The sequence below is a fragment of the Haliotis rufescens genome, unplaced genomic scaffold, assembly GCF_023055435.1.
Source record: "Haliotis rufescens isolate VD_foot unplaced genomic scaffold, xgHalRufe1.0.p SCAF_7, whole genome shotgun sequence".
Taxonomy (NCBI): Eukaryota; Metazoa; Mollusca; class Gastropoda; order Lepetellida; family Haliotidae; genus Haliotis; species Haliotis rufescens.
Window position 1 is genome coordinate 13,946,754 of NW_025964361.1, and position 24,923 is coordinate 13,971,676.

Below are 24,923 nucleotides of genomic sequence, written 5' to 3' on the forward strand. Positions count from 1 at the left end.
GGGATTAACATCTTATAAATAACGGCAATTAAGTTTTTCAAGGCATATAGATGTCATGGCTCCAGGGTAATTAGCCTTTGGAATTAAATGTTCATTCAAACAATGGTTGTCGTAAATCAGTCGCTATGACAGTAACACTATGCAAAAATGTACTTGAAAGTGTCTCAAGGGACTCGGAAAACTTTAAGGTGGCTCTAATTGGGAGATAAACATTCTGATTTGCGGGTGTTATTGAGTATTCCTTGCTTAACGATTTCATTCGGAGCCATCCGTGTCTAATTATATGAAATGAACCTACACTCTTCAACAAAAGAAACGCACAGGTAGTATGTCGTTCATTGAACCTGACTACACAAACATTTCCGCAGCCATTGTCGAATTGCAATGTCTTAAACGGCATTGTTTTCTAGCTTTTCAAAAATGTCATGGAGGAAAACAGTAAAGCAAAATGCACGTGCACGTTATGGCATTCGTAACTCGTGGTAGTGGCTATAAAAAGGCAAGCATAAGCCAATAATTTGTCATTCAATTGTCAACATTTTTCAAGTTCGAAAATGCCGAACGCAGCGCTGCCGATCGGAACATCGCCATTGGACGTATCCAAAGAAGAGAATCGCAGTCTTCTGTTGCGCGTCACTTCAACGTCCACCACAGCACCATTTGCCGCCTTTGTGACCAATACACACAGTTCAATTCCTAGGCAGACCGTCCAATAACCGGCCGACCAAGAGTTACCACCCCTGCACAGGATCGCTACATTCGGCTGTTCCACCTACGTCATCGCAATGCCACAGCTACGGAGACTGCAGGACGCATCCCTGGTTTGAGGAGGATATCGGACCTGAACCATCTTCGCGAGGCGGGAATCCAACCAAAAGACAGTTATCGTCGAAAGCGACGCTTGGGGTAGTGCCATACCTTACAGCCTTGGAATTTGAGAAACTGGAGACGCCTGTCGTTTGGCGATAAATTACGATTTCTTTCTTCACCGGCGAGATGGAAGACAACGTGTTTATCATCGTCGAAATGAGCGTTTTGCACCATATTGTGTACTTAAATTGGACAAATTCGGTGGCGCTAGTGTCATGGTGTGGGGGGCCATATCCTACACCACGAGATTTGACTTGGTTGTGGTTCAGGGAAATTTGACAGCAAGTCGCTACATGAATCAAATTCTTCAGCCTCACCTTCCAATCATGACCGCCAAAGGGAGCTCAACGGACAACGCTCCACCACACACAGCTCGTGTCATGGTAAGATACCTCCATAATGCCAATATCAACGATTTGCGCTGGCCGTCGAAATTATGTCGAAGTTATGTGTGAACATCAAACACGTCTCACGCGTATGAACCGCCAGCGTGTTCTAATGGTAGAGCGTCTTTCCAGAGAGCGGAAACTTCGGGGATCGATTCCCGCCCGCGTCATACCAAAAGACGTAATAAGATGGTACTTGTTGTTACCCTGTCTGGTTTAGGGGGCTAAAACAAGGACTGGACGTCTCGGAGTCCGTATACAGTGTCTGATCAGTGGGGTATTCATGTTAAACTGCGGCATGGTATCTCAGTGGGCTAGCACTATAAATCGGCATCAGTCCGGACTAGTACAAGCAGCCACACACACACACGCGCATGTATGTCGCTATGCAAGTGTAATAATCTTGGACGCGACGTAAACCCCATTTCACCTCACCTCACCTCGCTTTGTGATTAAGGGGCTGAAAGAAAGACTAGTTAGTCTCAGAGCATATTGTGTCTGAGCGGTGACCTCATGTTAAAATGCGACATGGTATCTCTGTGGGCTAGAACTATAAAATCGTCATTAGTCCGGACTAGTATAAGACGCCACACACGCACGTATGTCGCTGTATAAGTGTAATAATTTTGAACGCGACGTAAAACCACATTTCACCTCGCATATTATAATTAATCGTATGCATTTATTTGCGTGTGCTCTCCGATACCCCAAAATTTGTTTTGCTTGTTGCCAATGAAAATCAGAAAAGAAATCAGAGTTAGGTATAAAGCCATGCAAACAGAACATACTTTCAGACGAACAATGGTCACTAAAGGAAGCGTTTATGAATCAATTCGGAAACGTTCTAATGTGCAGCCACAAACATCAGGGAAATATGTTTGAATTGTATATTATTAAATGTATGTCAGGTTTTCCACCTGAGTCACAATTGGTTACCAACTTGATTGACACAAGATTGGACACAATGAGCATGGATTGTTAGATCGCTGTTAGATCGCTTGATTCAATTGATGCAACGAAAATTTATTAATATTTAACTGACAATACATTCAATGGTTGTGGTGATATTTAATGTGTAATTGTTGCTAGATATGAAATAATTTGTTTCATGAAACGTTTTAATGACTTATACATAGTAATAGTGTGTAACGATTGTTTAACGTTTGTGTCCGCTTGGTAGGAGCTAACAACCACAACAATGGGATGACACTTGAATTTACGAGCTGGATATTTAATGAGAAAATTAATATTTAATTAGAATTAAATCTACTCCCACAGAACACAGGTACACTTATATATTACGCAAAGTGTTATCTAGAGTAACGATATCACTTTATTGTCACTTTTGCAAAATCTAATAAACCTTTAGAATCAAGCAAAGCTTATCAAATAGTTAATAGAACGACTGATAAGTTTAATGGTTTATCTATAAAGAGACCTATGTCACCAATGTCTAGATGTGAAAATCAGCGCCGCGTGTGTAACTAAGCCACACTAGGCAGTGATGGTAACCATTATCTATTAGGTTGGTATTTGAAATAACATTTGGTTGAGCAGACAAAGAACAAATATTTCCCTTCCATGATTATCATAAGTTAAAAAAAAGAAGACATATATTCTGTTACAAACAATCGTTACAATACGCAACTCTGTACTCTACTTTAGTTTAATGACAAACAATTTCTTGCTGTGCTCTAAAAGAATACCTGGACTATACCATCATAACCAGCAGCTGAATCCGCCATCAGGTCATATGGAAACCTTCCCATTGACCAGTTTCAAGAACACAAGGTAAGGGTAAACAACGGTTTATCGATTGCTAGATCTATGACAACAGTGACAGAACCATTCAGACCACACTAGTTATCTGACAGCCGACCGGTGAAAGTGTACAGCACCATGTTGTAACAATGTCAGCAAAGGTTGCATCTTCGGACAGGGGAGTAGGATTGACAGATAAATCTTCATCTAGTGACAACATTGGGAGTCTTTGGACTGATTTCACACAGAATGCAGGTTTCCATGGAATCAATAAACTCACACCTGGACATAACTACAGACTAAGATGGTGAGTAGAATATATTACATGTCCTAAGTGTAGAGACTACATTTGAATACATTGGACATAACATGGATCACTGGCGTGTCAGTTTAATGTAGTGGTAAGAGTAGCTGTATTGCTGCCATCAGTTTTGGTCCCAATTCATGTGTAAAATCATGGCATGAAAGTATAGGTTACAATGTGATGAATCACCTAAACCCTACTTTTAATGCATACAGATATCATGGAATGTGTATTGAATATGTACATTCTGAGATAACCGTATTTTATAGAAACGCATTTAGTCTTTCGTAAGTCCCTTTTTAGTAACGTAAAAACATTATCGAGCTTCGGGTATATTCTTGTCACTGCTGAGTAATTGATTTGATGGCTAACAATGGATCGTCAATGGTTTCATACCCGAAATGGGTACAATATAAAAAGACAATATAAAGTGTTTCACGCTGCGATAAAGTGGAGATTTCACGTAAAGTGGAGTACATGCATCATTTGATGTAACGCATACTTAATTCGCATTTAATTCGCATGACAGATTTGCCTTGTCGCTGTGCAGGATATCTGTTTGCTTTTAGTTATCCCTTTTCCAAACGGCATGACGGCCGAGAGAAACTCGAAACAAACGTGACGTTTTGTATAATAGTGTAGCTTCCCGTTGATAAAAAGCAAGATGGTTTGCCGCGAAAGGAGATCACTAACAAACTTATAAAGTTATCTAATGGTACTTGTCTTTTTGTCTACATGGTAGTTACGCCACTGTCTAAAAGGAAGGTTACAGTTGGAACTATATTGGCTGTTTTTAATATCCGACTTACTACTCCACGAGATGGTGACGAAATAAATTAATATGCACATTTCAGGAAAATGTTCAATGTTTAGATGCCGTTTGTGAGAGACAAAATGATTATTTATATTTTTAATGACAGAATTTAAGAATGACTTATGATAAAGACATTACCACGCTTGTATATTTTGGAATGGTAAATATCCTGTGTCAGGAATAAACAAGGTTCCATTTCTCATGGAAACTAATACAGGGAGTTTGTTACACATACGCCGACATCAATTTTCAACGTACACAACTTTGACATTACAGTGTTACATGGACAGTTGCGGTCCTGGTGATGTCAGCGTACATGTCCTATTCTGTAACGAAGGAGCTGATGAACTACTACAGATACCCAGTGATCACCAACACGAAGGTGGAGGTGCTCGAGGAACTGCCTTTCCCAGCTGTCACCTTCTGCAATCAGAGTCCGTTCAACCTGAGCAAGGTCAGAGCAGCTGATCCTCATCTTGAGACATACTTCAATAAAGTCAGTTTGTTGGGCCCATTTACAGGACCCTTAAACTGGAGCGAACCTGGATTTGATCGGCCTATTTATCGAGAGAGTCAGACCCTGGACTGGTGGAAAAACATTCACATGAGCCCAGAAGAAATGTTGTACATGTGTATGATGAATAGTGTTCCATATTGGCCTTGTTGGTCGTCGATGAAACCTGTGTTCACCACTTTAGGCTACTGTTCCACTTTCAACTGGAATGCTTCTGATGTAACTAACGTGCGAGTAACTGGATCAGAAAACAATCTTCTTCTTTATGTCAAAGTTGATCAGTCCAACTATGCGCTTGGTCATCAACTTTCATCTGGGATAAAGGTACGTTATAGGATACATGACAAGGCACAGAAATAAAGTTTGTATTCAACGGATATTTTTTCATTACACTTAAACATTGAACAGGAAATCGTGTGTAGACTGACGAAAGAACAAGTAATGAACAAGCACTGAGTATGAATTCCTTAACTGTGAATAACATGGGTTTGCTGAGATTTTGAACATTCTTTTCCACCACATACATACTATATTTGGATCGTAATCGTTATAAGGTATTTTGTGTATAGTCAGCAACTATTTCTTCAATTATTAAAGGTTATCCTGCACGATCCGCGTATCCATCCCGATGTTGCGGGTACCTCTTTCCTGGCAGCTCCAGGTTCAACAACTAATGCTGTTGTTCAGAGATCAACGGTACGTCATTTGAATCGTAGTTCGCAGAATATTAAATCCAGTGTGTATGATTCTGGTAAAAGCTTGCCAGAAATGGTGAGTTGGTTGATACGTGTTACCTCAGTGGGTGGGTGTAATCGTGCTCTTATCGCTGTTGACCACATGTTGGCCTGTTCTGACTCGAGTATTAGCAGGTAGTCTTGGAATGCTGCTGATTGTATTAACATTTCAACTTTCATCTGTCTGTGACGTGGTCTTATTAATATATATTTCTCTCGCTGTTGTGAGTAACTGTTTAACGCCGCTATATACAGTATTTCAGTTCGATCACGACGTATCTACTTGGTTCGGGAACAATATGACGTCTCTCATTGATTGAAGGAACGATAGACCTTGAAATGAGTTACAAATGAAGATTTCGAAGTATTGGGAATTGATATAAAACTTGAGCTTGGATAAATTACTGGCAGATATTTCTCCTGTATTCATAATTGGTGTTTATGTAATCACATGAATAATAAATTATCTTCATTCATCTGGTAGTTAATTATTAACATATTACTACACAAGATATGTCTTGGGATTTGTAAAGATTTTATTCAATCATAAATCCTTATCCTACGCTGGTTATATTTTATAAAAAAATCTATACATGCTTTATTAATTAATTATTGTTAGTGTAGCCTGTATATCATGAATAAGGACGACATCAATTATATGATTTCATATTACTTTTGCTTGTGCGATAAATGTGGGAATTGAAAATAATAACAAATAAATGTCATCATCACATAATATATTTAAATACGCAAAGAATATGTAATCATGCCATAGATAGAATAGTTGTGGACAGCACCAGACCACTTCCGGCCTATGTTAATTCTATAGAGTATAAGGTAGCCTTTCAAGACCTACTTCCACGTGCTGGTGATGTCAGAGGGAATATGTGTGGCCTGGAGTGATGTAACGAGGTAACTGATAGCGTCTGCGCCCACCATTTACCTTCATTTTGAATTTCCTACTAAATAGAATAAACAGTGTTTACGACTTTGTTACAACATTAAGTATAAATTACACAACAAGAATATCCATTTTCTCATTCTCTCTCACATCCACTTTCGGAGTTCCCGTTCCCGTTAGTAGCAGGTTGCCTGGATGTCCTCACCATCACATTGTTTCACACGATGGACTGTCTTGAAAATATGTTGACCTACCGGTTCACATACACAAGGCACGGTAACGGTGGGGTGTGATAATCAGCAGTATAAAAATTGAATTTGAACCTCAACCCTTTATTTCAATAAGGTAGCAGAACTTACAATTCAGCACAGAAAATAACAAGACATACAACCTAGTAAATAGTAAACTTCTGGTTTATTGCATTTAGCGACGTTTCGATGTCGATTCATAATCGTTAGCAGGCTGGAGTGCTTCAACCAAGTTACGAGAGGTATATATATATATATATATATATATATATATATATATATATATATATATATATATATATGATAGGATGTGATTAGCAGCAGATTAACATTAACAACAATTATTGGATAACAAGTAGCACAAAGATAATTGGAAGAAGTCAGGTGCACAGTAAGAAGAACAGTACGGATTGAAAAGGATTGAACAAACTGATTGGTATACTAATAAAACTAGTTGAACAAGCTGATTGAACACAAATAGTTCATTTTATACCAAACCTCGTAAATAACATGTCATGTTCTGTTACAGTACCAGTACTTACCTCCGCCCTACCAGGCCTTCAAGAACCGAACATGTGTGGACACGCTGGCGCCTTCATTTAACAACACCCTGCAGTACTTCGACACCTACACATATGAAAACTGTCTACGAGAGTGTATGACAAAGATAACATACAACATATGTGGCTGTATCGCATTTGCCGATAATGGCAAGTTCATAAATCATGCGAAATACAAATAAGAATGAGTTTTCTTCGATGATGTTATTATCTCTATATTTGTTATGCATTTTTTACTGGAATTATCATCCTTTCCAGTTGTTATAAGTAAAACGGATATGACTTTTAGTACTTGAAGGCTAAAAGGTAAACACTATTTGACGAGCTTTTACCATTGTTCTTCGTCTTCCACTGAAATACACTTTCAGCATATTTTGCCTGCATGCATATTACTGTGTGAGGGATTCCACTTAAACACTGTGTTCGTATGACATATGTAAAATGTGAGATTTGTGAGATTTTCAATCGTGCTTGTCTTTATTTGCAGGAACTATTGGACAATATTGTTCTATTTATAACTTGACGAACTGCTATAATCCAGTTTATGGTAAGTACGAAACTGCATCCTATTTCATACATTTATTTGCCACGTATGTTACTGATATGGGCATGGGAAAGGAGGATCTGTTTCGTATGTATGTATGTATGTATGTATGTATGTATGTATGTATGTATGTATGTATGTATGTATGTATGTATGTATGTACGTGTGTGTGTGTGTGTGCGTGTATATATTTACTTTATATATAAGTTTGTACCATGCATTGATATACACTGGCATTCTGTGAATCACTACTGCCATATTGCATCACAGGATCATAATCGTTATTATCTTGTCAAAGATGAAGAAAGCATTAAGGTATGACTCCTCACATTTCAGGATTTGTGATGAGGAATGCGACGATTCGGAAATCGTGTGCTTGTCAACTTCCCTGCTCATTCGCGACATATGATGTTAAGGTATCAGCTTCAAAATACCCATCAGATGTCTCTGTGAACATGCTCCTGTATCTTAAAATAGCTCCAGATGAGGAATATGTCAGGTAATTATTTCACGTGCAATTCAGTAATATATTATGTTGCTTTGCTATGGAACGTTGCACAGGATCCGATCACTGTTGTTTTAAATCCAAACTTTGAATCTTAATCACAAGAGATGCTTAACAGATGTCAGCAGAATACTTGCAGAGAACAGGGAAACAATCATTGGAAAGTCTCATCCTATACGTCGCTAGTCAACGTCACTTTTCGGATATTGCTGTGTATATCAAGTGATCGTGAGTTGACAAAATAGTATGGTAACCAACCATTTGTTTTATTTGAATGAATAGGCGACAATCGATAACCTGATTGATGGTGTGTCATCGTGACTCGACTGCATTGTTTATTGTAATGCATTGTGTTGGTCAAGGGGGATATAACTCCTTCCGCGGAAATATAAACCTTTGTTTCTGAAGATCTCAGAAGCTTTCAGTATGAAAGAACTATAACTGTGCTGGTAGGAATGGCCACTTTAGAATCGTCGCTCATATTACCCAAATTATGTCGGTGGAGAGTGTAATTTTGTAAACATGAACAAACACACCACAAATTCATTCATTAATAACATATAATTCACAGTTATTTCGTATTTTTAAATATAACGTACATAACTATCGTTTTGCATTTTTGCCGCTACGTGCTTTCAGGCTATTACTTGACTAAGGCACGTGTGGTCAGGATCTGAGGATCGTCGCTTTACATCCCGATTCTTAACTTTCTCTCATAAACCCTTATATTACAAGGGTAACGTTTTTTTCCAGGTCATTATCATTAGCACATTCCCCCATGCTTCTGCAAATGATAATGCGCTGGAAAGAAGCGATACCGATAATATCAGCAATTTTTTTCTAATTATACCTTTACATGATCACGACCCTAAAACTCGACTATACAAAGAAGCAGAACTTATGTCAAGCCTCTTAATCAGGCGACGTTTTGTTTGTTTGATTGTTTGTTTGTTGTTTAACGCCGCACTCAGCAATATTCCAGCTATATGACGGCGGTCTGTCCGTAATCGAGTCTGGACCAGACAATTCAGTGATTGATATCATGAGCATCGACACACGCAATTGGGATTCGAGGACATGCATCAACCAAGTCAGCGAGCCTGACCACCTGATCCCGTTAGGCGCCTCTTACGACAAGCACAGTCGCCTTTTACGGCAGCATGGGTTGCTGAAGACCTATTCGACCCCGGGTCTAATCAGGCGACGTAGTCAACAGAGAATGTGAAGATTATCTACAAACTTTCTAATCATGCAAGGTGAACATAGTACTTACACGATTTCGGCTGAGCTGTCACAATTTAGGAATTGCGCGTGGACGGCAGTTTAATATTCCGCGGGAATATAGAAAATATAAGGCATGCAACTTATATAGAACGATGAATTCCACTACTTGCTAATATGTCGAGCCTATGTTCAACAAATGTACCTCAAATCAAATATATTATATATACCCAAATATAAAGAGGTTTGGCATACTGTTATCATCTCCAAGCCCAAATATGGTTAGTTATATTTCACAGCAACGTGTTTGTAGAATGAAAATGTGGAAAAATCTTATATCTTTAGTTTATAAAGAAATCTGAAATACAATTCTCAATATGTAATATGTGTAATGTCCATCTGTTATGTATTACATGAATGTAGTGCATACTCGTTTGTACATTGCCATATGCATGTATACAAAAGCCTGTTGCCTTCACATACTGAAATATACTCAACAACAAAAGCTCCTGTGACACCAATATTTTAGTGTATTTTTCAAACAAGTAAAGTTTGGTTTTCAATATTGTAGTACATGAATGGAGTCAAGTCACAAAAAACGCAACTGCTACAGAAAAGCATGCATTCCATGCAAAAGTTGACTTTTATGCAAGCCCCATGCATTTCACTACCCAAGAATGGGTACAAAAACATGTTCGTTAACGGAATTCCATATGCATTGTTTAGCATGTTGCTGACAACAACCACTCAGAAAAACAACAAAATTACGCAATTTTTCAACATTACAAAATGCAACGCCTGTCCGAAAATGAGCGTCTGCGAGCCATTGGTATGCTTGAAGCAGGATCGAGTCAACGTGATGTTGCACGACAACTTAACGTCCACAGAAACACCATTTGGTGTTTATGGCAACGTTGGCAACAGACGATTGCAGTCAGAGATCATCCTCGGAGTTGCAGACCACGCGTAACCAATAATCGACAAGACAATTGGATTCGAACAACACACCTACGAAATCGATTCCAGCAAGCAACAATCACTGCAAGAAGCATCCCTGGCCTTCGAGGAATATCTTCACAAACCGTACGTCGTCGCCTCAGATGTGCAGGGATTGTCGCCAGAAGACCCGCCAGACGTCCCATTTTGACAGGAAACCACCCTCAAGCACGTCTACAGTGATGCAGATAGCTTCTACGCTAGACGGCCATGCAGTGGGGACAAGTTCTATTCTCTGACGAGTCTCGTTTTCACCTCAGCCACAGCGATGGACGGATTCGAGTGTACCGACGTCGAGGTGAACGTTACGTCAATCATTGTTTCATGGAAGAAGATCGTTTTGGGGGCGGCAGCGTTATGGTATGGGGTGGGTTTACAGCCAGAGAGAGGACCCGTTTGATAGTGGTAGAGGGAAATCTCAATGGACAGCGCTACCGCGACGAAATCATCGGCCCTGTTGTTCTACCGTTTTTGCGTCGTCATGGCCGAGGTATTACCTTTCAACATGACAACGCATCTCATATTGCTCGACTTGTTCAGGAATCTCTTCAACTAAACAACGTGAATGTCATCAACTGGCCGGCTCGCTCCCCTGATCTCTCACCAATCGAGCACATGTGGGATGAGATTGATCGGCGCCTTCGACGTCAACCACGTGTTCCACAGACACTCCAGGAACTTCGAAACATGCTTCAGCAGATATGGACAGATATCACACAGGACTTTGTGCGACGCCTGGTCCATTCCATGAGACGAAGGAGGTGGACACACACGCTGTTGATTTGTAAATTACATTTTGGCATGTTCATGATTTTTTATCAAATCACGCATTTTCTGAAGTCAGTAAGGCAAATTAAACCATTTGAACACTTACAGGAGTCTTTTATCTGTTGCAAACCGAAATTGTTTCAGATTTTGTAAAAAAAACATAACTTTGCATTAAATCTTATTCAATGTCACAGGAACTTTTGTTGGTCAGTATAGATATATCCGTGTGATACTTGCAGATATACAATAGATTACGTCCTGTAAGTTCCATTACCCCATTTAACCTTGCAAGTCGACTCCGTCATCAACGTCTGTTTTAGGAGATAACTGTACGTTGACATTGTAATTAACAGTGCAATGATTGAGAGTGCCTGAATCGATTGAATCTTGCACCTTTGCCGAGTTTCGAAAGGCATCTTAAACTTGGTACAAGATTGACCAGCCATCTGGAATCCGTCAATTTGTTTTGTATAACTCACTGCAGCTTCCTTTTCCGTCGTCATATAGCTGGACTCTTGAAAGGTGCGGCGTTAAACAATAACCGAGCAAATCTAAACTGGTGAAGTGAACATCTTTGACCCATAACTCTTCAGTTGACACGTTATGTGCCCGTTTGAACATCCAAGATGACAGACCAGTATCAAGTGATTACGATATATCGTAAGCGTATTACGATAAATCTATCTATTTTTATCACCAACATTATTATTATATAATTTCAGAGAAAACTATCTTGAAATTAGGATTTTCTATGAGAACCTGCTGGTTCATTCGACAGAGCAAACTCCCCAGTACACAACTGAGACTATCATTGGTAAGTACACATATGACATATTAAGTGCTGCCACTTGTATTACAAAGTTACATCAGTCACGTAAGCACTGGGAAGTACAACGATAACGGAATATATCAATGGCATGATCCAGTCCATGGTATATGCTATACATGAGGTACCTGTGTTGAGACAGCTTGCAAACCAATATAGACGCAATATGTCCATTCGTTTATGTTAGATATTCATAAGCAAGCGTCTTACTTATCATGCAGGGAATCCTTTACCTTGACATTTTTTTGTGCTGCCAGGTAACCTGGGAGGTCAGATGGGCATCTGTCTCGGAGCCAGCATCCTGACTCTCACAGAACTGGGAGAGTTCCTCCTCATTCTTTGTGTGACCCTCTTCAGAAGATGTAAACATGGCGGCGAAGTCAAGCATATCAAACCTACTCAACACTGAAAAAATACAATACGTGGCATTTAGACGATATCATTGAAGACCGGACCGGGTTGACTTGCAACTTCTTTATTCTTTCAATGCGATGTTTCGGTTCAAGTGTTGGTACCGGCAAACTAAGATTACATATATACTTAGAGATGACCCATAACAACAAAGGCACAAATGATGACAAAGGATGGAGCTAAGGGTCTGATTGCTGAACTGAACTGAACTTTATTACTTTTAGACCGTGCTCCATTAAAAGAACATATACATATACAGTACAAGTACAAACTTCAAAGTACACGCAGTTTTGCAACATAGTAAATAATAGTTCCAGACATATATTAGTATGCTATCTAAATCTTTGCATTAAAACTTTACACAAGTTACTTTGCACTGTTAGTGACAAATTTCAAGGCAAATTCGGAATGTTGGGATATTAACGAATATAAAAACGGATACAGATATTCCTCCCTTCTTTAAGAAACGGGCAGATTAATAGATAATGAAACTTATCACCGATACCTCTTGTATCACATAATGGACGTAATCTATTTGTTAACTGTAATTTGTTCCATCTGCATTTTTCAAATGGAAGTCGATGATTTGAAGTTCGAAAATGACCTATTGGTCATAGTAAATCTGTATAAATATGCATGCATGCTCGGCCAAGATATTTTTGTATATATTCTATATTTATATGTATATGTATTATGCTGTTGAAATAATGTTGTACCTCTGATGCCGCTGATAGCGGCCATAGTGTAAACAAAGTTCAGTTCAGTTCAGGTATTATATATTCATTATCCAAAATGTGAAGATATGCTTAAAAATATGAATATGAAAAAAATTATTAATACTTTATATGTAGTACATTTTGAAGTATTTTCTATTTCGTTTCTCAATACCTGTAGATATTAATCATGAAATCTTGAGGAAATATCATTATTTGTCGAGAACCTAGTAAAACCATTTTGGGTTTGCCATATATAACTGAAACCCAAATTATTCGGGTAATTTTTCACAAAGTCAATCCATTCATGTTTATAATGTTCAGATTCTTAATTTAATTTTACCATTTTATATACAATATTAGCCAACTTATTAGATTTACTTTGTGCAAGTTTGGACCAAGAACTCAATATGTAGTTTGTGATGTCAATATAGAAAGGAGACAACCCCGATACTCCATATAACATTTTGAAAGATGTATTTTTTTCAAGACTGGCAATATAAGTTTTAGATAATGTGACTGTACATTTTCTGAAACATATAAGTTGTTAAAACCCCAAACTCAAGACTCATAAAACATAATTGGCTTTACCGTTGATTCGAAGAGTTACAAATGACATTCTATGAGTAAGTGATGATACCTAAGTTTCCTTGGGTTGCAGTTTGTGCCAGTGCATTTTGAAAATATGTTTTAGTTTTGTAAAATAACATCGTCACATAGCTTAAACACGTCTTTTAGTTTTTCTTTGTGTTGTCAAGTATATATATAAGAACTTTAGTTTTACTCGAATGTATAGCTATAGCCAAATTGTTTTGTGTACAGTACTGTGCAAATATATTCATGGTATACTTGCGATCACTAGCATTGTCTGACATCAGGATAGTATCCTCCGCATACAGAAGTATTATAAACCATACAGACACATTTAAAATACAATCATAATGAGGAAATATAAAACCATTGCACATCTTGCTGTATAGAAATTAAGGAACAATGTGTAGATACAATTGGTAATTACTACAGGATTAGGATGTGATCATGATTATAGTTGACGATGTGAGAGTAGGCTGAAGGGATCAAGGTGACATTTATTAAGTTGCAATCCATTGTCAATCCTTATCTTCGAATAAACATACCATTGCAAGTTTACAATAACTATTCGTCATTGTGATGATCCAACGAATAGGTGCGCAGGTAATTCTAAGGAACAACATTTGCAAATTAAGTGAGTGAGTGAGTGAGTTGGGTTTAACGCCGCTTTTAACAGTGTTCCAGTTATATCACGGCGTTGCAAATTAAGAGTTTTGCCTACAATTGCATGCCCAAATGTATATACATGCACACGTATATCATAACTATATACACATTGCACCCTTTCTAAGATTGAGTATTTGCCTCGTCGACTTGCAATTATTAAACATATTACTTGAACGATGTACATTTTCATCGGTTACATGCATTAATTTTCGACTTTCATGAATTAATAAAGAATAGGACCTCTTTGCCTCATGCTTGTTTTAACAACCGATGTTTGCTCATACTGGTTAAAACAAGATATCAGTTGTGATGAAGCTTGAATCTTGCTGATCATTCCTGAAATACACAATGAGACTGTTAGTCTGTCGGTTCAAGGAACCAAACCTATGGCATGAGATTTCCCCTTGACTATGTTGCAAATTAGAGCTTCTGGCGTTTTGTGGTGGGAAACAAGATCGTCCTCAGCCTCTGCTCAGTCCCATATTATGACGTTATTTATAAATAAGTAAAAAAGGACTGATGTAACTCATCTCATTTTTGTTTTGTCTGACATATAACGGCAGATAACAGTAGCAATAATTGATGGGAAGCGAATATGAGATGAGATACGTATTGCGAGAGTCATGAGTGAGTGTGTGAGGTAATATTTAAAGTCACATCGGCAATATTTCAGCCATAAAGTGACTATATCAAATTATGCAATACATCAATTTAGAATACAAACCTGTCGACAAAGGACAGTAAAAGATCGAGATTATCACAGATGTAGGTTTAAAACTAGTAAAGATATCATAAACTTGATTATTCATACAATACAATACAATACAATACAACGTAAAATTGGGCTTTATATCACCAGCAACCTAATGTTAGGCCACCATGCCGGGGACCATGGGGACTTACAGTATCTTTGCTACCTGCATGGACCTCGGCAGGATCTACACCATCCCTTCAGTTATTGGTGATTATGGAGTTTAGACAAAATTAAAACAAACAAATAATCTACGATTAAAAACCTGTGGGCTTACGTACTCTCTCAGGGGACAATCATTTTACGCTACTTAAACCACTAACAATCGCAGTTCGTAATCATATACTACCAGTTTATAAAATATATCACTTTCTACATCAAAAGTTATCAATTAATTCAATTTCTTTCAAAAATCCAAGAATTGGATGAGAGTTTATGTTAAAAAGATCATTGAATGATGAAACTTTGAAATGCTGATCCCTCGTGGTGGAAAATCAATACAGTCAAGCAGGACATGCTGGACCGTGATTCTCTCATCACAAAGGATACAAAACGGAGGATCCTCACCATTTAATAAATATTCATTTGTATACCTGCTATGGCCAATACGACATCGTCGCATAATGGCCTCTTCAAATCTGGACTGACAGCCCAAGCAGGTGTAACCGATATTTGGTTTAATTTCATGTAATTTATTAAAACCTACCTGGGTGTCCCACTTCTTTTGCATTAGATCTCTGATGTAACATCTAATTACAGGTTTGATATGGATGTATGGGATACAAGGTGGGGTCACAGATTTGTTGAGTGCTGCTTTTGCAGCAGCATCAGCCATTGTGTTCCCAATGATACCTACATGGCTGGGTAACCAACAAAAAAACGATGTTGCATTGGCCAGTAACTAAACAAAATAATAATTCAGTAATTTCAATTAAAAGCGGATGTTTATGTCTGTTTTAAATTGCCTGAAGACAAAAAAGAGAGTCTAAACATAAAATATATTGCTTATGTTTGGATTGTTTACTTATGTACTCTAATGCTGTTAATATGGCCTTGGATTCGGCCGTAAAAATGGAAGAGTTATCTAGAAGTTTTAAAGATATTGTCCTGGATCAAAAAACTGGTCCTCAGATCCATCTGTAAATATATATTTATAAGTATCATCTTTGTTTCTTAATTCATTATATTCTTGTTGATGAATAAGTTGTTTTGTTTCAGATTTCTTTAATTTAGTTAATGATAGATTCACCTCTGGCGTAACTATTGCCACGTCGGAGAAGACAAAACTTCCTTGGGGGCTAAATTTTCGGGATTTATTTTAGCAACAGAAATATGAGGTTTTATTCTGATTCCAGGGGATGGAGTAAGAGATGGTTTTTTTTATAGTAGAGTTCTTCATAGAGGGGGTTAAAAACACAACAGAAGGCTGGATTGGAGTACTGGAGGCTGGATGTACTGTAAAGATAACTTTATGCGACGTTGTTTAAGTGATGGTTTATCAGCCTCCAGATACCGGCTATAAAACGGAAATGTTCTAAAGGCTCCAATGCAAAGCCTCAGGCCCTAGTGATGAATAGAATCAAGTTTTTTTTGTAATTGCTTTTAGTAACTCCACCATAGATAATGGAGCCGTATTCAAGTTTATAGCGTATAAGCGTTCTGTACAGTTGGAAGAGCGTTTTCTGATCCCCTCCCCATTTTGTATTTGAAACCAATCAAATGCATTCAGGCATTTAGTCTTAAAACAATGTATGTGTGACAGAAAGGTCATGTAATGGTGAAACATAATACCAAGAAACTTTCTTTTACAACTTTGGTAGGAGCACCATCCAAAAATAAATCCGGGTCCTTATGCGGCTATTTCTTTCTACAAAAATGAATGCAGTTTGTCTTGACTTTTGAAAACTTAAAACCATTTTCAAGAGACCATTTATGAATTTTATTTATACATAATTGAAGTTGCCTTTCAATAGTATGCATATTTTCACCACGACAGGAAACGTTAAAATCATCCACAAAAAGTGATCCGTCAATCGAATCAGTTAAAACTTTTGAAAAACTATTTATCTTTATGCTGAATAATGTTTCAGACAAAATACTGCCTTGTGGAACACCCTGATCCTGATTATAATGATCAGACAAGGTCGAACCCACACGGACTTGAAATTGTCTGTCAGTTAAAAAATTGGATATTAATTGAGGCAAGCGGCCTCTCAATCCAACATCATGTAAATCTTTTAAAATCCCGTGCTTCCAGGTAGTGTCATATGCCTTTTCTAAATCGAAAAAGATAGACACTGCATGCTGGTTATTAATTATTGCATTTTTCACAAATGACTCTAACCGAACTAAATACTCAACAGTACTTCGATTTTTCCGACATACACACTGAATGTTAGTAATTAAATTTATTAGATTCCAAGTAGCGTGTTAATCTATTGCTGACCATGCGTTCCATGATTTTGCAAACGCAACTGGTCAATGAAATGGGTCTATAATTTGAGGGATCAGTATGATCCTGTCCAGGTTTCGGTATGGGTACAACTATGGCATCACGCCATAAGGTAGGAAATTTACCTGATGTCTAGATAGCATCAACAAATAACAAAAGGGTTTCTTAACATGGTTCTGGCAAGTGCTTCAGGAGTTGATAGTGTATATTATCAGCTCCTGCAGCGGTATCATGAGCTTGTCCAAGAGCATTATGAAGTTCATTGATTGAAAATATTTCATTATAATCCTCCCCATTATATGATTGAAAACTAAATGTTTTCTTTTCTTGCTGTTTTAGAAATTTTTGAAATTGAGTCACATAGTTAGAGGAAGAAGAATGTTCAGCAAGGCCTAGGGTTTCTACACGTTCATTGGCAATATCTGATTTATCAGTTAATAGTTCATCCCCATTCTTAAGATGACGGATGCTAGATTTCGAACCCTTACCTTTAATTTTCTGTATCATGTTCCATACCTTAGACATTGGCGTACGTGAAGTTATTATTTGAAACATAATTTTGCCAGGATTGGCGTTTATTTTGTTTAAACGAACGCTTGGAGGAGAAAAGAAGTTATATGAATTATATTGTCTCAAATTGATTTGATCATTATTTCTAAAATATGTTTCCTGTAAACAAAATGCTGATGGTTTAAAATCCTGTATAAGTAACTGTAAATCATTAATATTATCCTTTAGCCCCCTGCAATTCCACTTCTTTTTTTCTTTTTTAGTCAGGTTCGCATCGCCCTGAATGTTTTGGGTGTATTTTACACTGCCTGGTTCTGACGGAGTCGCTATGTGCCGAGATTGCAAATTCATAGTGTGAGATTTCTGAACTTCGTTGATGATAAACTGGTCATCCTTAACCAAAGAGATTAAATACTGACAGGAAGCAGAGGCTGTAGTGATTGTGACAACTGGAGTTCAGGAAGAGACTGCAGCTGGATAGGTTTTATTGGAGGGGGATTTAGATGGAATGTGTACTTATTGTTTGGCATCAGACTAAGAAATATTTTGTGTATGCTTTATTTTTAATATTTTTGATTCAGAAATAACTTAGGACAAGATTTGGACGAGGCCACATGCTCCCCGTCGCAGTTGGCACATTTGATCTCATGTGTACTCTCTGAACCCTCATGAGTTCCACTGCAAAGGAAGCACCTAGCCTTGCGAGTGCCAGTTTTGGTCCCGTGTCCAAACTGTTGACACTTGTAACACCGGAGTGGATTTGGAACATAAACCTCCACTCCGATGTTAAAGTAACCGACTGTGATAGATTTTAGAAAGGGACAAAAAGGGAAAAGATGAGTACTTGTTGGGATAAAGATTCCATCTTCTGATTAAACAGCAGTGACCCCTTGATTTTTCATTTCAGCAGCAATCTCTACTTCTGTCATGTCAGATAGACAGCGAGCGCGATCTCTGACAATGCCTCTGCTAGAATTCAGGGTCCGGTGCACCGAAACAACAACCTGGGTGTTAACAAACAGCTGTAGACCCAGCAGATTGACAGATTGCTGTCTCCGTGCACATTCCACAAGGGTGGAACCAGAACGAAACGTGTAACATTGGTTATCTATCCACAGACACTTTGAATGCCTTTCGAGATGGCGAAAGGATTTAGTTTTAAAGGATTGCCATCAGTAGATGAGGTGACAATGAATCGTGGCCAAGAATCAGCAATCTCAGGTGATGTTTCTTCTTCATCAGACGATATAGAATCGACATGACGACGTTTATTTGTTTTGAAAGGACCAGCTGATTTGTTGTGCGCCATGTTATTTTATTACTCGGCATCCCTGCTCCCCACCCGCCATCGAGTGTCAACAAGGACGGTGTCGCAGTGAAAGCCAACCTGCAACACCAAGGATACAGAGGTGTTATATTCCAGAAAATATAGACTTGAAAAGCTGTGAGATCAAAAAGAATAAGTGTCAGGCTAGTTTGGCCCATAACACTGTTCCCAAGAAACACAGAATTCAGAGGTCTCTATCACCAGATTGGCCCATGAGCCACCGTCTTCTGGCATAAGACTCTAGGCAAACTTGAGCAAATAATTGTTTTGATCACAAAGTCTAGTGTGAAAACATATTTTGATTAATATCGCCATGTATTCCATGCTAGAGCATGACGTGACCAGCCGATTGATAGAAACGGGCCAATTCTACCACCGGTCTAGGTGAAGTAAGGTTCGAAGTGGTGTGTTGGGCAAAAGGAACACCTGTTCCTGGCCCCAATGCCCTCGACCACCAGAATTCCGTCCTCCTACGACACAGGGGTGCAACAAACGGCAAACACGTTGCCCAATTTGGTCGCCTTTTACGACCAGCAATGGTTGGTTGTTGGTTGGTTTGTTGTTTAACGCCGCACTCAGCAATATTCCAGCTTTATGACGGCGGTCTGTAAATAATCGAGTCTTGACCAGACAATCCAGTGATTAATATCATGATCATCGATCCACGCAATTGGGATCGATGACATGCATCAACCAAGTCAGCGAGACTGGCCACCCGATCCCGTTAGTCGCCTTTTACGACAAGCATAGTCACTTTTTACGGCAAGTATTGGTTGCTGAAGACCTATTCTACCCCGGAATCTTCACGGGTCCGACCAGCAATGGGGTGCTAAGGACACATTCTACCCCGCTTCCACACGGGGGAAGAGCGATTGCCGTTACCCAGCACTCACCATGAGGAGGTTGCTCTTCATGAGTGCCGGGATCAAGTAGACTAAGTACAAGTCACACATTGAGATTGTTCATATATGGAAGAGTGAGTAAGTGAGTTGGGTTTAACGACGCTTTTTACAGTATTCCAGTTATATCGCGGCGTGTCAGCTTAATGTGAGAGGAAAGGCCGAAGTGATGCAGATCTCAGACGTTTACCACTTCGGTGAAACCCACGAGCACGGGTATGGTGCTGAAAAACCTAGAAACATAATCGGGGCGAACCGGGATTCGAACCCACAACCTTAGGTTTCTGGCGTGCCGAAGGGACGCAACTCTGCACAGCAAACCACGGCGCCTTAGACGACTGGGCCACACGTTACCCCACACATGGAAGAACGTGTGTGTGTGGAGAGAGTGACAATGAACATTTTGGAAGCTTTTTCAAGGGCATTACAAAACAATACATGGCAACTATGCTAAATTAGAATTACAGATGAGTTTTACAACGCTTGGTTCCTGTCATACTTATTCATTTGTTAACAGTCACGGTGTGACAATATCATTTCAACTCTCCTTCCCGTACAAGTGTGTGTTAACCGTTTGAGTTTATGAGGTGAGGTGAAAATGGGTTTAACGTCGCGTCCAAGATTATTGCACTTATATAGCGACGTGCATGTACGTGTATGTGTGTGTGTGTGGCTGCTTGTACTAGTCCCGACTTATGCCGATTTATAGTGCTAGCTCACTGAGATACCATGCCGCAGTTTAACATGAATACCCCACTCAGACACAGTATACTGACTCCGAGCCGACCAGTCCTTGTTTTAGCCCCTTAATGCCGAGCGCCAGACAGGGTAACAAAAAGTACAACCTTTTAACGTCTTTTTGTATGACGCGGCCCGGGATCGAACCCTGGACCTTCCGCTCTCCAGGCGGACGCTCTACCACAAGACCACGGAGGCGGTCTTTGAGTTGATGAACTTGAAATATCGTGAATATGATAAAAAACAATGGCATTGTTCTCTTTGAGTAGTTGGTTCAATGCCTATAAATCCAACAGACAAACAAGAACGATTCATAGTTCATTTGTGAATAGTATTCCGCAAGTCTTGTTTGCGGTGTACACTGAGTCTCAACGCCATGTGTGGTGAAGCAAGTCCCCATTGTAATCCCACCTACCACTGTCTGCACAGGGAGGATACACCGTGTGACCTGATGAAATGGTCAGTTCGAGCCAGTGAGAATTGATCAATAACCACCTTGTTTACACAACCATGCCCTTTTAAATTAAACGACGAAATGTACCTCGATTATTGTCTTGGAAGCTTGGAAATCGTATCTGATTGTGCGGAGTTATTTGTTTGCACACCCAATACCAATCAAACCATGAAACTTAATCGACTCTCTATTCGAACCCACAGACATTGTTTCCGGTACACAAAAGGGACGCAACTCTGTACAGCTAATTGAGGTTCCTTATAAGCCTCGTCTCCCCAAATCTCTGTTAGTTCTACCACACATAGAAACCTGGTAGAATAGGTCCCCAGCAATCAGCGACTTTCGGTATTTTGAAACACATGAGGAAGCTCACAGGGACACAACGTATATATAAGGGATATACCTGAATAAATATGGGGTGGGTTACTATTACACATAAAGGGAAAGTAAGCGTAACACAGATAACCTTGCATAAATAGGAATGTGTGACCTCGTGGGGTGAGTAATATAGTTATTCCTAGTTTCATACCTCGACTTAATGTAGCAATTCGTGTCTATCTGATAATTTTGCTGCAATGGCCATTTTGAAATATGGTGGTCAAACACAAAATGCTAATTACTGTCCATCTCATCAGTATGTGTTACAATGTATATTGTGTCTTGACTATAGACTGATTAACGAGTTAATATTTTGTATTAAATATTTTCTCTTAGCATTATTGCCAATAGACTTTTCACAATACATTTGCGTCTAAAGCTTCGACACAGTCCATGCGATAAGCAGATCATGTACATATGTTCGAGAAAAGGGAGTGAACACGTGATGGCTCTCCTAACAGAGACACGTTGTCATGCACTGACTATGCACTGTCATATACCGCGGTGGCAATGCTTTGTTATATAATCATAAAATACGCCCTGTTGTATGACAGTTAAATACATAAATGTTAAACTGTTTCTCACAGCTAGGTCCTACCTACATCCAGCCTTATAGAATCCTGCTGTAACGGCAATAAATGAACATCATTAAATATCATTCACTGCTAATGATTACATTCAGATTGATTTCAATCGGCACTTAATGTTTATTAAATCTCCGCATTAACACCGCTACAGTATGGCAGGAATAGCGGTGTAATGCATTAGGTGTCTTATACATGCACTTAGTAGTGTTATATTGCAGTGGATATTATTGTAGGTAAAATTATTAGTAGCGTTTGTCAGAGGCTGCAAATGGCTAAACGCTCATAAAATATTGAGTGCTGTTGTGGCTAGAGTGTAACAGGAAGTCTGGTTAATTAAGAGAACTCCCCCTTGGCTGGTGACAAACATAGGCAGTATGGTCGATGGCGTAGTATTGTGATGCGACAGTTTCAAGGAGTCTGGCTGTATCTATGTACTAGTGACTGGAGGGCGATTCGATAACAACATATTTGTTTATTTATTAAATTGCAAATTCAATCTTTTTTAATACTGTGATTATTGGAGATTACAGACTGGACATGGCTTACCTAAACGGTGTGAACCATTGTAACTTTGAATGTTTTCTGGTTGTGTACCACAGACAGCATTACAGCTTGGTATTTGAAAGAGATGTCCAACAAGGAAGAACACTGTACTATGGACAGTTGTACACGATGACATACACTAATGCTGGTCAATCACTTTAACTAGTCCATCCCAATTTAGACGCATCTAACGAAAACAATTAAAGTGGGCAGTCCGTTTGTCATCGAATTTACAAACCAATACTTCCGTTAACTGAAACATATGCACTGAGTATTATCAGGTAAAAGTAGTTCGACAATATATTCTGAATTTCACAGAGGGAAGATACCTTATATGTCCCCAAGGGATTGAATATTTAGAATTATGAGAGGAGACCCGCGTCATTTGTTAAATATCGTAAGGAAACGGAGACGGTTACAGGAAAAGGGAAAAAATCCATTCTCATTGGGTCATTTGTTATTGGCCGTGGACGTGTTCGAAGCCACTGAATCTCTACTACTTCGTGAGTTATGGTCCTGCAGCGAACACACTGTTTTTGTTTTTTTCAAATGTATCAGAAAGAACATGAGTGATTAAAATGACATGACAATCTCTCCTAAAACATATAATGGAATAATTGGGTGGTGTGTACTGATTTGTATCGTAAAATGTGTTAGAGCATACAGCAGAGGTAGCTACAATACAAGGGGTATTACATGATGATATTCACTTGGAAGTAGAAGAATATCACAGTCGATTTGTATCACTGAGAGATGTATATCGGTAATAGATCATCTTAGTGAGCAGTAAATTTAAAGTCGTGAACATTACCTTAAAGTTAACAATCAATTTCCACTTGGCTTTATGAATGCAAAAGTCCTCCTACACAGCAAGGAATGTGGCCTCCGAACAATAAAAAATAAACACTGGGAAGAAATATATCTTTCATATTCAAGATACGCTGATTTAATCTGACCATACTTCAAATAATCGTGATGCAAGCAACACAACTAGCCACAGCGAAGGTGTGCTAAATCAACTGTATTATAGGGAAATGTGTTGTGTTACAGGGAATGATCGTGATAGATGTTCTGATATGTGGCCGTATGCAGACATGTGAGAGCTAGACGTTAATACAGGAAAACACTCTCAATGTCAAGTGGTTATATGAAGAGTCTCTTTCTTAAACTGACTCATATTATATTTACTGTATTTTTCCTGAATTCATTTTATATGAAAATATAATGAATACCAACGAAATACGAAAGATAAATATATTAAATGAAACCTTGATAGGGCGACTCCTGTAATCGGAGCCCACCTGTTGGGCGGACACCAGTAGTAGTCTATTCCATTAAGGCCAAAATACAAAATATTAGCAACATTACTCTGAGCATGTTTGAAGCATGGACAGAGTATGATTTCATCGACTCATACTGCTTGGAAGTCGTGTTTACTATGTGACATTACCGATTTCATTATTTGAGAATTTGGCGCTCAGGCCCCTCGGCCACATCGGCAGTGTATTCCATACGGCTTCACTGAAGTAAGATGACTAGAAGCATCTAATGTACAACAACGCGTTTAAACGCTAGAACTAATCAACAACTGCACTATTGTCTCCAGAATTAATTGACCTGTAAATGAAACATTATTAAAGTACAATTTGATCAGTATACTGTGAATATACCACGCACACTGCACATTGGAAAACAAATAGACAATGTCCTGTGGATATGGATACCTAAACTTCATTGTCATTTATAATGGACTATGCAATGTCTTTATACACTGAATGATTACAATGGGTGATTAACCGTTAACAAATTCTATAAGCCACTTAGATTAATCTTGGATCGAATACAGTCACCCAATGTAATGCGTTTGATGAATGTGCCGTGATAACAAATGGCCTGCCTGCCCTATAAGAGCAAGAACACAGTGATTCCATGTATATAACTTCCACAACAA

The 24,923-nt window shown here is 38.7% G+C and overlaps 1 protein-coding gene across 1 annotated transcript; it reads left to right on the top strand.

Moving 5' to 3' along the window:
* The first annotated feature begins 3,129 nt into the window (after positions 1–3,129).
* On the top strand, positions 3,130–14,567 carry LOC124141904 (acid-sensing ion channel 1-like). Its single transcript, XM_048387722.1, has 8 exons — positions 3,130–3,324; positions 4,412–4,973; positions 5,247–5,345; positions 7,062–7,242; positions 7,580–7,639; positions 7,973–8,135; positions 11,849–11,940; positions 12,210–14,567. The coding sequence occupies exons 1-8, from the start codon at positions 3,167–3,169 to the stop codon at positions 12,359–12,361; spliced, it is 1,467 nt and encodes a 488-aa protein (XP_048243679.1). The 5' UTR covers positions 3,130–3,166; the 3' UTR covers positions 12,362–14,567.
* The last annotated feature ends 10,356 nt before the right edge of the window (positions 14,568–24,923 follow it).

Excerpts from the sequence above, each read along its gene's own strand:
- LOC124141904 (XM_048387722.1), top strand. The coding sequence starts at position 3,167 with ATGTCAGCAAAGGTTGCATCTTCGGACAGGGGAGTAGGATTGACAGAT. Across the intron at positions 3,325-4,411 it reads CATAACTACAGACTAAGATG|TGTTACATGGACAGTTGCGG; the intron begins GTGAGTAGAATA and ends TTGACATTACAG. Across the intron at positions 5,346-7,061 it reads CTGTTGTTCAGAGATCAACG|TACCAGTACTTACCTCCGCC; the intron begins GTACGTCATTTG and ends GTTCTGTTACAG.